At 45.1% G+C, this 13,719-nt stretch overlaps 1 protein-coding gene across 1 annotated transcript; it reads left to right on the top strand.

The window, feature by feature from the left end:
* The first annotated feature begins 738 nt into the window (after positions 1 to 738).
* On the top strand, positions 739 to 1,704 carry LOC115078444 (olfactory receptor 151-like). The gene has a single exon (XM_029581359.1). It carries the CDS (start codon positions 739 to 741, stop codon positions 1,702 to 1,704), a length of 966 nt encoding a protein of 321 aa, XP_029437219.1.
* Positions 1,705 to 13,719: the final 12,015 nt, after the last annotated feature.

Below are 13,719 nucleotides of genomic sequence, written 5' to 3'. Positions count from 1 at the left end.
ATAGTGATACAAAGCTTTCCCCAAGAGCCACAGAATATGGCTGCAGGCTGGGACCTGCCCCCAAGTTACTTTCAAAGCAAAAACAAACAAAGAATATGTAGGGTAATAACTTTTTATTGGACTGAGTGAGTGCATAGGAAGGGGAGCAGAGTGTAGATGTGGGCAGTCTGTGATGACAGAGAGCTGAAGGGTCTATGTAGGAAAGGCTTTTAGGAGAAATCTGAGAATTAAGGCAGGATTTGGAAGAAAAGTAAAGCCGATATGAGGAGCTGACAGAGGTAAGAAAAGGAGGCAGGAAAGTGCTTAGGAATCGGAGAGAGCGAGCAGATGTGATGTCTGTGCTGTGAGCAGGAGGGGTGAGTTCCAAGAAAGCATGAGGAGACTGCATTGAATCAAGCGTGTGAGTCGTAGGCCTTCTCTTTTCAGAACCATTGGCCAAATTTCTGGGCAAGTAACGGTCTCTATTGCATTTGTGTAGAGGAGAGAGGGGGGCTAAGGTCACTATGTGAGAGCTTGTCCCAAGTTCCATATAATCCATCTACACAGCAATTATCCAAATGTTGGGAGTCTGAGGAAGGCTGAACGAGATTCACTGCTTTCTTCTACCCAAATACCAAGGTCACTGTGAATGTATCAGGGGCTGGCAGACTTCATATCTTCATGTCTTCTCTGCATGGGATGAGCTGGATTTCTAATTGTCTTTTCGTCTCCATTCGTTTCCTTTCATCCCAGAATCCCATGGAAGAGGAAAATCTCACCACTGTGACAGAATTCATCATTCTGGGCTTTCCTGAATTCCCAGAGCTGCAAATTCCCCTTTTCCTTCTGATTTTACTGATTTACCTGATCATCCTGATGGGGAACCTCACTATTATAGCCCTGACATGCCTGGACCCTCGCCTGCACACCCCCATGTACTTTTTCCTCTGTAACTTGTCCTTCCTCGATATCTCTTCCACCTCTGTCACCCTCCCCAAACTCTTGGACATCTTCCTAAGAAAGAGGCAGAGGATTTCTGTGAAGGGGTGTTTTACACAGCTGTATTTTTTTATGTATTTAACATGTGTAGAATTTGTTATTATTATGGTCATGGCTTTTGATCGCTACGTCGCAGTATGTCACCCCCTGCGTTACGCTGTGATTATGAATCCAAAAGTCTGCGCACTGATGGCCGCCGGGACCTGGATCTTTGGGTTTATGGAAACAGCAACACATATTGTTCTTATATCTCATTTCTCTTATTGTAGATCCAATGAGATTAACCATTTCTTCTGTGATGTCTCAGCATTGCTGAAACTCTCCTGCTCCAGCACCTCTACCATTGAAAGTGTGACATATATTTTGGGTGCATTTGTAGCTCTTCCCTGCTTTATTGCAACTCTGACATCTTATGTCTACATCATCTCCGCCATCTTGAGGATCCGTTCCGCAGAGGGGAGACGCAAAGCCTTCTCCACCTGCTCCTCCCACCTCATGGTTGTTATCCTCTTCTATGGGACTCTATTCTGTACATACCTCAGACCCATGTCCATGCAGTCACTGGATCTAAACAAGCTCTTCGTTCTTTTGTATAACATTTTAATTCCCATGTTTAACCCCATCATTTACAGCCTGAAAAACAAAGAAGTAAAAGCTGCCTTAAGAAAAACGTTGTCATTGAAAATAAATTTTCCTATTTATCAGAGAATATTTACCTGTGTTTGATGACTCTCAATGTGAAAAATATGAAACAGCTTCACTACAGCCCCTGTATATTCATAGTGGCGTATTTATATGGTGCCTCACGTTCTGTGTTTCTCTCTTTATGATGACTAGGAGCACGTGTACATTACCAAGAAAGAAGGCTGTCACAAATCTGAATATCCTATTGTACCGTCTAGTATACAGCACTGATAATTAATGATGGTCAGAAGAGCATGGCATCAGAATATATAATGTTTGAGGAGGACATAATTCACCACATGAAATGCTGTAACAATTTAATTTCATTTAATTTCATTTAAAGCATTTATTATCCACCTCTCTGGGTTATTAACCTTTTCAAATGGGTATACAGACACGTTGAAGTACATTGAAATCAACATCAGAACACATGTATGTCTTATTATAGAAACAAGGAAACATAGAAATGATGATTAAAAAGGATCAAATGGTCCACTCAGTCTGCCCAGCAAACTTATGGTAGTATCTGTCTTGCCGTGCAGATCACCCCCATGCTTATCAATTTCCTGGACTGTAAAAGTCAGGGCCTTCATTGGTTGATGTCTGAATCTCATTCTCCTTTATCTCTTGCTGTTGAAGTAGAGAGCAATGTTGGAGTTGCATCAAAAGTATCAGGCTTATTAGTTAAGGGTAGTGACTGCATCACCAGCAAGTTACCCCCATGCACTCTTTTCTTCATTTCCATCTTTAGGGATCCACAATGTTTATCCCATGCCCCTTTGAATTCTGTCACTGGTTTCATCTTCATCACCTCCTCTGGGAGGGCACTCAAGGTATCTACCACTTTCTCCGTGAAAAAATATTTCATGATGTTGGTTCTCAGTCATCCTCCCTGGAGTTTCATTTCGTGACCCCTAGTCATTATATACTATGTACCTGGAAATCTTACCGCCTTCTTAGAAGACATGGGAGAAGGCCAGGTTAATGTTGCACTTTGGTTGTTAGTTTGGTTTTGGAACCAGATAAAGATTGGATTATGAAGGATGGTATCCCTCTCTTTATCTGGTTCCAAAACCAAACTAACAACCAAAGTGGCAACATTATCCTGGCCTTCTCCCATGTCTTCTAAGAAGGGGGTAAGATTTCCAGTATCCGGGGGTAGATGAAACTATATCCCCTACTAAACCTGTAGTTTTCTCCGTCTGGAGTATAGCTACATAGTAAGCCCGGGCAACTGGAGGAACAGATTCAACTGGAATTTTTAAAACCTCAATCAAATATTTCCGAAACATTTCTTTAGGAGAAATCAAGATAGTCTTGGGAAAGTTAATTAAATTAAATTTCTTGACTTTAGATATATTGTCAAGGTTTTCAAGTTTCCTATGAATGAATGGAGGAATTATCTTTTATTAATGCTGAAACTTGTGTTTGCAGTTCTTCAACTTTCTGCTCAACTTCATCCATTCTTTTTGAATTTTCAACCAAATATTTCTGCTGAACCATAAGATGCAGATTAATATCTTTAACATTGGTAGTGACCTGGGAGATCTGAGAAAACAAAGTTCTCCCAAGGTCATCAATCACTAGCCAAATCATCTCACTTGTGGTTTTGGCAAGGAAGAAGCAATCTAAAGTCTCACTCAAATGCACTGCAAACAAGCTCCTTCCTGAAGAACAATCATTTCTTGGGCTTCTGAATGGGTAAACTCCAGCAGCCTGACCATCATTTTCTCGGCACCACAGGATGCCGCCACTTCAATGGAATCCATCTGGGTCACCCTCAAGTCATCGGCCTGGATGACGTCATTGACTGGGGACAGAGAAATTCCTTCAGTTGTAAATGCTGGAGCGCTTCTCTCCTCTGAACTCAAAGAAGTATCTAAAGCCACAGGGGATGGTAGCAAGACCTTTCCTACTATCTCGCTGCAAGGCAAACTCACGGAAGCATCGGGCTGGGTACTCTCTCAGATGATGAAGGGCTCAATTGGTCCCTGAATGAGAATATCTGGAGGCTCACTCTGGTAAGCTCTCACCTTCCCTTTTCACTTAACCATGAGGCAGAGAAAGAAAAAATTAAAACAAAGAGGAAAAGGGAACTAGCACGAGAGAGATCAGTGTGATGCCACCATCTTGCTCCACCCCTCAGATGTTTTCTTGCTCCATCTTTTTAACATATACTATAAAGTCTTTTCCTTGTGGAATTTAATCTCCTCATTTCAGGCAGAATACAAGATATATGCTCCACCTGCTCCTCCTTCCTCACGGTCGTTATTCTCTTCTATGGGACTCTGCCATGTTTGTATGTTAAACCAACATCCATGCAATCTGTAAATCAAAACAAATTCTTTGCTCTCTGTATAATGTTTTACTCCCCATATTTAACCCTTTCATTTATAGCCTGAAAAACAGAGAGGTAAAAGAAGCCCTGAGAAGGTTTTTTAATAGAAAATAAATATTCCAGTTTATGAGAAGAAGACTTGTCAGTGTTGGGGAACTGCCATAGGAATAAAGTGAAACAGCTCCAGTTCAGATCCTGCATATTTAATGTCGTACTATTAAGAATAGACTCAATATGGCGTGTCTCAATATGTCTGGTGACTCATATTCTGTGTTCCTTTTCTTATGATGACAGGGGCACAAAAGAGAAAGGTCTCTGAATGCCCTCTTAAGATGATCTAGTATGCACCATTAATAATGTTTTATTGTGCAAGTATTGTAATCCCTGTTGAACAAATGGAATCATAGAATATAAGATGTATCAATAAGTACCTACAGTACCTGAATGTAAACCCATGTGATGTCTCAGATCGAATGTCGGTATATAAAAAAATAATAAATAAATAAATAAAATAAGTAAATTAATGATTTAGAGATGTGCAAGGAGTCTCAGATGAAACATTTAAGGATGACAAGTTCATCACATGACAATATTATAAACATTGCATTTTGGAATTAAAGATTGAAAAAACAGCACAACAGAAAACAATGAGGAAAAGAAAATCATCAATCCAATAACACAACACACTGCCTATGGATTGTTGATTAGTAGATGAGTTATCTGTAAATGAGAGAGAAAAATTGTCCCTTAAGTTGGCTTTTCTACACTTATGGACTTATTTTTATTAGATACCATATAATATTTAGAAATTTAAAAACCTTCAAACAGTTTCCTTCCCTGAAATCATTTTGTGGAAATGTTCCATTTGTGTGAAGTTCTTATAATCAGGGATGGTAACTTTCAGTCGCACAGGTGTACATGTGCGTTAGAGATGTGCATTCATTTTTGCAGAATTGGAAAATGTCAACGAAATTGTCCAATTCGGCATGTTTCGGGGAGCTCGAAAAACGATCGGGATTTTCCCATTTTTTCATGAAAAATTGTTTTTCAGGTTAGTGCTCATTTACAAAAACTAACAAAAAGTAACAAAAAGAAATAAAATCTAACGGTTTTTATTAGTGCGCACTAACTCCCGTTAGTGTGCATTAATCTGAAAAACGATTTTTCGTGAAAAGTAACAAGAAGTAACAAAATCTAACGGTTTTTGTTAGTGCACACTAACGGGAGTTAGTGCGCACTAACTCCCGTTAGTGTGCATTAATCTGAAAAACGATTTTTCGTGAAATGTAACAAAAAGTAACAAAATCTAACGGTTTTTGTTAGCGCACACTAACGGGAGTTAGTGCGCACTAACTCCCGTTAGTGTGCATTAATCTGAAAAACGATTTTTCGTGAAAAGTAACAAGAAGTAACAAAATCTAACGGTTTTTGTTAGCGCACACTAACGGGAGTTAGTGCGCACTAACTCCCGTTAGTGTGCATTAATCTGAAAAACGATTTTTCGTGAAATGTAACAAAAAGTAACAAAATCTAACAGTTTTTGTTAGCGCACACTAACTCCCGTTAGTGCGCACTAACTCCCGTTAGTGTGCATTAATCTGAAAAACGATTTTTCGTGAAATGTAACAAAAAGTAACAAAATCTAACAGTTTTTGTTAGCGTGCACTAACCCAAAAAATGTTTTTTTGCAAAAAAAAAGAAACCCAAACCACAAAAAAACCCAACATTTCCCGTGGCGGCCGAAAAACGAAGAACGACAGGAACACAAAAAACAATTCACATCTCTAATGTACATGCATATGCTGGCTCACGCCAATGGTGCAGCCGTTTTATATCATATGCGCGTAATATAAAATTGGCTGTACACATGCACATGTGCAGAATTTTATATGGACGCCCGCATACACTGCATAAGCGGGAGGATTTTATTAGATACGTGCGCTGATGCAATTACCAGCTTCCCCAGTCCATTCCAAGTTTGCCCAGAGGACTTCCTAACTGCCCCTAATTAACCTGCCTCCCTTTCACCCTGTGAGCTCCAGCCCTTCAAACCCCACTAGCTAGCCTCGTATTTCTTGTTTGATTACTCGCCCGCCATCCACACTAGAAGTAAAGCACTGTGTTAGGGGACCCCGGTGCGCACGCGTGTACACGTAAATACTTCATATTGCAGACCCGGAGCTCCCGTGTCCTGTAATCCCATGTAACCCCCACATCCCGCCCCCTTTTCTGCCTGTCCCATTGGTGCACGCAGCGGGAGATCCATGTGCACTCGGGTGCTTCTTAACGTACGCGCAGCACTCACTGGCCTGAGATACTCACTTATCTCCCGGCTCTGGCGTGCGTAGGGCTTTTATCTGTTTCAAATCAAAGTTTATATGCAGCCACTTATCCTGCTATATGAGTGATTATTATTGGCGATTATTATTGCCTCTGCGCTGAGAGGTTTTTTTTAAATATTCTTTTAATTTTCATGGCATGAGGTTTATATTAAATAACTGGCAGTATCTTTGCTCTTAAGTTGAAGTAAGGTGTGTGGCCAATGACTAATGCTCTTCCAAGTAAACGAGGCGCTACTCTAATTATTTCTTCAATTCAGCATTTATTTTTTAAGCAAAAATACAATTTTAAATCTGCTGATTCTCAGTTTCATGGCGTGGCCTGTAGTCATGCCAGTGAGAGAAAGTGTAAATATCCATCCCACCCCAGTCCTGATTTTATAGACCTCTCTCCCGTCCCCTCTCGGCCGCCCTCGCCTGCGCAGCTGCTCATTATAAGGGGCACTTTGCATCCCTTTAGGAAGGCGTCTGTGTTGTCCGCCAAGAATCGTGGCTTGCACAGGATATAAATTGTTTTTGTTGCCCTTCTCTGCACCTTTTCTAATTCCAGTGTCTCTTAAGAGATCGGTGACTTGAAGTGCACACAGAACCCAAGTTGCATTTGCACCATGGCTTGATATTCAGGCACTAGGAGATCATTTTCCAATTAATTCTCCATTTATTTTCTGATCGTTCCTAACATTCTAGTTAACGTATCGTTCACAAGGAGCTTATGTTCTTGTCCTGGGTGGTGACTCCTAATACATCACTCCTCACTTTTCCATCTTACATTTCATTTGCCTTTCAGTAACCCAATCTCTTAGACTCGCAGTCCTCTGTGCTTTTAATAACTTTTAATAATTTTGTATCATTTGCAATTTAATCACCCCACTTGTCATTCCCTTGTTATTTATGAATATGTAAGCACCAATCCCCGTGCTACTCCCACTAACGACCTTTCTCCATTTGGAAAGCTGACCCCTTAGTCCTACCCTCTGTTTCCTGTCTTTTAAGCAGTTGCCAGTCCATAAGAGGACACTGCCTCTGACCCCAAGGCTTTGTAATTTCCTGAGGAGTCTCTCATGGGAGACCTCATCAAATGGTAATCTCTCTGCCCGGACTGGCCTCAGAATTAAGAGCTTCAGGGGCTTGGTAGTGGAGTTACCTGACTAGATATCTCCGTCACTTTCCATAATGTAACCCTAGGACTCTTCTTATGAAATATTTCACCAGGGCCCTCACTGACCCTTGAGTGTCCAGCAAAAGCGAACATATAATAAAGCTTCCCTGAGTTCAGAAATAGAATCAAGAGTCATACATTAATAAAAAAAATATTACTCATTGCATTTTTATGAAAAGATTATGTTCTCTCTCTCTCATCTTTCTTGGGTGTACTGTTTCTGCAGATTCTGAACTTTTGGTGTTTCCTTGTTGGATAATTAAGAACCATTAGTTGATCAATTATTAAAACAGAACTCACTTGGTTCTCCACCATGCATGCTTTGATTTCTCCTGTTCAGCCTCAGGGATCCTTTCCCGAAGGGAGCTACAGTGAGGATAATAAATGCTTCTGAGATCTGTGCATTACCTGATCAGTGCGGTCCCATCCGAGATCCTGAAGGTAAGGGCTGTGGGATGGATGCTGCTCGTCAGTAGCACTGTCACATTTGGAGTGCAGGAGCTTCAGGGGTCAATGGTAACCTCCTTTATAGGTAATGTAATGGGCACTCGGGTACAAGAGGAGAACTCCATTTTCATTTTATATGGTTATGATAAGTATCACTGGCGCTTTTGGTTTGTTTAGGAAATTTATTGCAATGTGGGGGTGTGAGTGAAATATGTGCTTCCTGTCTTTTGGGAACCTTCTCCCTGACTACATTAAAATCCCTGTAAACTGAATAATGGTTTTACTGCGTTTTCATCATCTACCACCTCCATCAGAATCTAAATTATCCATGTACGGATTAATGACCACACTGAAGTCTCCTATATCTAAGATCAGGCGAGCCATGCAGACAGGAGAGGGGAAATCCAGGACACAAATCCAGCTTGGTCTTACTGCCATTAACTGCTTCACATTGAGTGTCCCAATAGCCATTAAGTATCTTCTGTTTTTATTCTTAAGATGATTATTGCAGGGAAGGAATTTATGTATTCCCTTCCTAGTGTCTTTATCATATCAGGAGCATCAGAGGTGCACATAGAAAGGACATGTAACACAGGGCACAAGAGTTATTCAAGGTGTAGCCAAAAAGGTGCCAAAGAAGGCTACAGGTTTGGATGTGCCCCAAAAGTGTTTCCAGTACAATGGAAGTGACAAGTAACAGAAGAGTTAGATGGCCAGGGGGAAACCGTGCTGAGATGGGCAGTCAGTGATGACTGGAGAGCAAAGAGGTCTACAAGGAGAAGGAGAGAAATGGGATGTAAGGTGCAGAGAGAGAAAAACAGGGGAATGAAGATGAAGAGCAGAAATGGGAAAGAATGTGCCTAGGACTCAGAACGAGTAGATCATGTGAGTGATGACTGTGGACAGCTCAGGATTTAGGAAAAGATGAGAGATACAATGTAAGGATGGGCAGAGGCTTGGAGGGTTCTCAAATAAAGTGTAAAGAGATTGCTTAAAAGCTACTGTGCTCCCATATCAAGAGTGCAGAGCTACACAGAGGTTCCCTTAACCCAGAGAGACACTCTGACTATTAGGGATGTGAATCGTTTTTCAACGATTAAAATTATCGTCCGATAATGTTTATATCATCTTAAATCGTTATAGAACACGATACAATAGAAATTCTAACGATTTATCGTTAAAAATCGTTAAATCGTGTTAGTGCGCACTAACTCCCCGTTAGTGCGCACTAACTCGATTTAGTGCGCACTAACTGAAAATGATACAAATAAACACTTTCCAGGTCACTGAAGGTCAGTTAGGAATGAATATGTGTTCCTATTGGCTGGCTGCCCTCTTATCTATTGATATTACCAAGGTTACCACTGAGGTGATGGTTGGGGGGATGGGAAATGGAACTGGAAACTAACGAACACCAACAGAAAATGAAACATAGTGTTCACACTTCCCAGGTCAGTAAAGGTCACTTAGGAATGAATATGTATGTATGTATTCCTATTGGCTGGCTGTGCTCTTATCTATTGATGTTACCAATATGGTTGGGGGGATGTGAAATGGAAACAGTTGGAAGCTTGACAAAAAAAGTAATGTAATGATCAGCACTCACGTGACTAGAACTTGTTTGTTTATTATTTTTGTTAGCAGGCACCTGAAATGCTAGTGCATGTTGAATTTGCCAATCACTGTGCATTTTAGAAAGGTGGTCCTGGCTGGAACTGTACACAGTTCAAATATATGTAATTGATTGTTGGTAAGTGTATTTTTTAAGTAGCCACACTGGCACCAGTATGTTTACTTTTCCTCCTACTTAACTCACTAGCTCAGCTTTGTAAGAAGGGCTTCTCTGCTTGTGTGTTGTTTTTGTTTGGTGTGAGGAGAGCAGAAACATCAGATCTTTATTCAATCTACTACAGTCATCTCTTACAGTGCCCTATCCCTATTAATACCAGGAGTGTTGTGATCTTCCTGCACACAGTGCCCTAACCCTGATACCAGTCTGAGACAGCTCCCTCCCTGCATTACTAGTGAGAGGCTGGCTTCACAGACAGGGGGGAGCTGCCTGACCCTCACTCCTGACTTCCCCCATGTCCCAGCTAGTAAATGGTGTGTGGGTGAGGGGGGGGGGGGAGGATGGTGAAGTCTGAGACAGCTCCCTCCCTGCATTACTAGTGAGAGGCTGGCTTCACAGACAGGGGGGAGCTGCCTGACCCTCACCCCTGACTTCCCCCATGTCCCAGCTAGTGAATGGTGTGTGGGTGAGGGGGGGGGGGGGGGGAGGATGGTGAAGTCTGAGACAGCTCCCTCCCTGCATTACTAGTGAGAGGCTGGCTTCACAGACAGGGGGGAGCTGCCTGACCCTCACTCCTGACTTCCCCCATGTCCCAGCTAGTGAATGGTGTGTGGGTGAGGGGGGGGGGGGGGGAGGATGGTGAAGTCTGAGACAGCTCCCTCCCTGCATTACTAGTGAGAGGCTGGCTTCACAGACAGGGGGGAGCTGCCTGACCCTCACTCCTGACTTCCCCCATGTCCCAGCTAGTGAATGGTGTGTGGGTGAGGGGGGGGGGGGGGGAGGATGGTGAAGTCTGAGACAGCTCCCTCCCTGCATTACTAGTGAGTAGTGAGAGGCTGGCTTCACAGACAGGGGGGAGCTGCCTGACCCTCACTCCTGACTTCCCCCATGTCCCAGCTAGTGAATGGTGTGTGGGTGAGGGGGTGGGGGGAGGATGGTGAAGTCTGAGACAGCTCCCTCCCTGCATTACTAGTGAGAGGCTGGCTTCACAGACAGGGGGGAGCTGCCTGACCCTCACTCCTGACTTCCCCCATGTCCCAGCTAGTGAATGGTGTGTGGGTGAGGGGGGGGGGGAGGATGGTGAAGTCTGAGACAGCTCCCTCCCTGCATTACTAGTGAGAGGCTGGCTTCACAGACAGGGGGGAGCTGCCTGACCCTCACTCCTGACTTCCCCCATGTCCCAGCTAGTGAATGGTGTGTGGGTGAGGGGGGGGGGGGAGGATGGTGAAGTCTGAGACAGCTCCCTCCCTGCATTACTAGTGAGAGGCTGGCTTCACAGACAGGGGGGAGCTGCCTGTCCCTCACTCCTGACTTCCCCCATGTCCCAGCTAGTGAATGGTGTGTGGGTGAGGGGGGGGGGGGTGGATGGTGAAGTCTGAGACAGCTCCTTCCCTGCATGACTAGTGAGAGGCTGGCTTCACAGACAGGGGGGAGCTGCCTGACCCTCACTCCTGACTTCCCCCATGTCCCAGCTAGTGAATGGTGTGTGGGTGAGGGGGGGGGGGAGGATGGTGAAGTCTGAGACAGCTCCCTCCCTGCATTACTAGTGAGAGGCTGGCTTCGCAGACAGGGGGGAGCTGCCTGACCCTCACTCCTGACTTCCCCCATGTCCCAGCTAGTGAATGGTGTGTGGGTGAGGGGGGGGGGGGGAGGATGGTGAAGGCTGAGACAGCTCCCTCCCTGCATTACTAGTGAGAGGCTGGCTTCGCAGACAGGGGGGAGCTGCCTGACCCTCACTCCTGACTTCCCCCATGTCCCAGCTAGTGAATGGTGTGTGGGTGAGGGGGGGGGGGAGAGGATGGTGAAGTCTGAGACAGCTCCCTCCCTGCATTACTAGTGAGAGGCTGGCTTCACAGACAGGGGGGAGCTGCCTGACCCTCACTCCTGACTTCCCCCATGTCCCAGCTAGTGAATGGTGTGTGGGTGAGGGGGGGGGGGGAGGATGGTGAAGTCTGAGACAGCTCCCTCCCTGCATTACTAGTGAGAGGCTGGCTTCACAGACAGGGGGGAGCTGCCTGACCCTCACTCCTGACTTCCCCCATGTCCCAGCTAGTGAATGGTGTGTGGGTGAGGGGGGGGGGAGGATAGTGAAGTCTGAGACAGCTCCCTCCCTGCATTACTAGTGAGTAGTGAGAGGCTGGCTTCACAGACAGGGGGGAGCTGCCTGACCCTCACTCCTGACTTCCCCCATGTCCCAGCTAGTGAATGGTGTGTGGGTGAGGGGGGGGGGGGAGGATGGTGAAGTCTGAGACAGCTCCCTCCCTGCATTACTAGTGAGAGGCTGGCTTCACAGACAGGGGGGAGCTGCCTGACCCTCACTCCTGACTTCCCCCATGTCCCAGCTAGTGAATGGTGTGTGGGTGAGGGGGGGGGGGGAGGATGGTGAAGTCTGAGACAGCTCCCTCCCTGCATTACTAGTGAGAGGCTGGCTTCACAGACAGGGGGGAGCTGCCTGACCCTCACTCCTGACTTCCCCCATGTCCCAGCTAGTGAATGGTGTGTGGGTGAGGGGGGGGGGAGGATGGTGAAGTCTGAGACAGCTCCCTCCCTGCATTACTAGTGAGAGGCTGGCTTCACAGACAGGGGGGAGCTGCCTGTCCCTCACTCCTGACTTCCCCCATGTCCCAGCTAGTGAATGGTGTGTGGGTGAGGGGGGGGGGGGTGGATGGTGAAGTCTGAGACAGCTCCCTCCCTGCATTACTAGTGAGAGGCTGGCTTCACAGACAGGGGGGAGCTGCCTGACCCTCACTCCTGACTTCCCCCATGTCCCAGCTAGTGAATGGTGTGTGGGTAAGGGGGGGGGGGAGGATGGTGAAGTCTGAGACAGCTCCCTCCCTGCATTACTAGTGAGAGGCTGGCTTCACAGACAGGGGGGAGCTGCCTGACCCTCACTCCTCCGGGGTATTGTGATCTTCCTGCACACAGTGCCCTATCCCTGATACCAGGGGTGTTGTGATCTTCCTGCATGCAGTGCCCTATCCCTATTAATACCAGGAGTGTTGTGATCTTCCTGCATGCAGTGCCCTATCCCTATTAATACCAGGAGTGTTGTGATCTTCCTGCATGCAGTGCACTATCCCTGATATCGGGATTTGTGCAAGAAGATCACAACACCCCCGGTATCAGGAATAGGGCACTGTGTGCAGGAAGATCACAACACCCCCAGTATCAGGAATAGGGCACTGTGTGCAGGAAGATCACAACACCCCTGGTATTAGGGATAGGGCACTGTGTGCAGGAAGATCACAACACTCCTGGTATTAATAGGGATAGGGCACTGTGTGCAGGAAGATCACAATACCCCTGGTATCAGGGTTAGGGCACAAGTTCTAGTCACATTGACTGATCACATTACTTGTTTTGTCAAGCTACCAACTGTTTCCATTTCCCATCCCCCATATACTGTCAGTAGGAAACTTGGTAACATGAATAAATAAGAGGGCAGCCAATAGGAATACATATTCATTCCTAAACTGACCTTAACTGACCTGAAAAGTGTCAAATTGTATCATTTTCAGTTAGTGCGCACTAACTCCCGTTAGTGCGCACTAACTCGAGTTAGTGCGCACTAATCGGAAAAAAACGATTTTTAACGATTTTTTAACTAAAAAATCGTGCCTAAGACGATTTTCTTGCCCTGCCACACGATTTCTATCGTTAAGACGATATGGAAAACGATTCACATCCCTACTGACTATGTACTGCATAACTTAATGGCCGTCTCCTTTCCAAGCCATTGGCCAAGCATTTGGGCAAATAATGGCCCCTATTGCATTAGTGTAGTAGGGAACTAACACGACTAGGTGAAGAATCTTTCCAAGCCCGTTGTAATCCATCTACTCGGCTAATGACCAATTGCGATGAGTCTGAGAAAAGCTGTGCGAGATTCATTGCAACTTTAGCCCAAAGTCTAAAGTCACGGGGGCAGCAGACTTCACAGCTTCACCCCTCCTGTGCAAGGAATGAGCTGGACTTCTGATCTCCT

Source organism: Rhinatrema bivittatum, chromosome 16 (genome assembly GCF_901001135.1).
Source record: "Rhinatrema bivittatum chromosome 16, aRhiBiv1.1, whole genome shotgun sequence".
NCBI classification, from domain to species: domain Eukaryota; kingdom Metazoa; phylum Chordata; class Amphibia; order Gymnophiona; family Rhinatrematidae; genus Rhinatrema; species Rhinatrema bivittatum.
The sequence above is the reverse complement of the archived record's forward strand: the minus strand, read 5'-3'. Positions and strand labels throughout refer to the sequence as shown.

What these genes read in the sequence shown, in the direction of transcription:
- LOC115078444 (XM_029581359.1), top strand. Translation starts at nt 739, where the DNA reads ATGGAAGAGGAAAATCTCACCACTGTGACAGAATTCATCATTCTGGGC.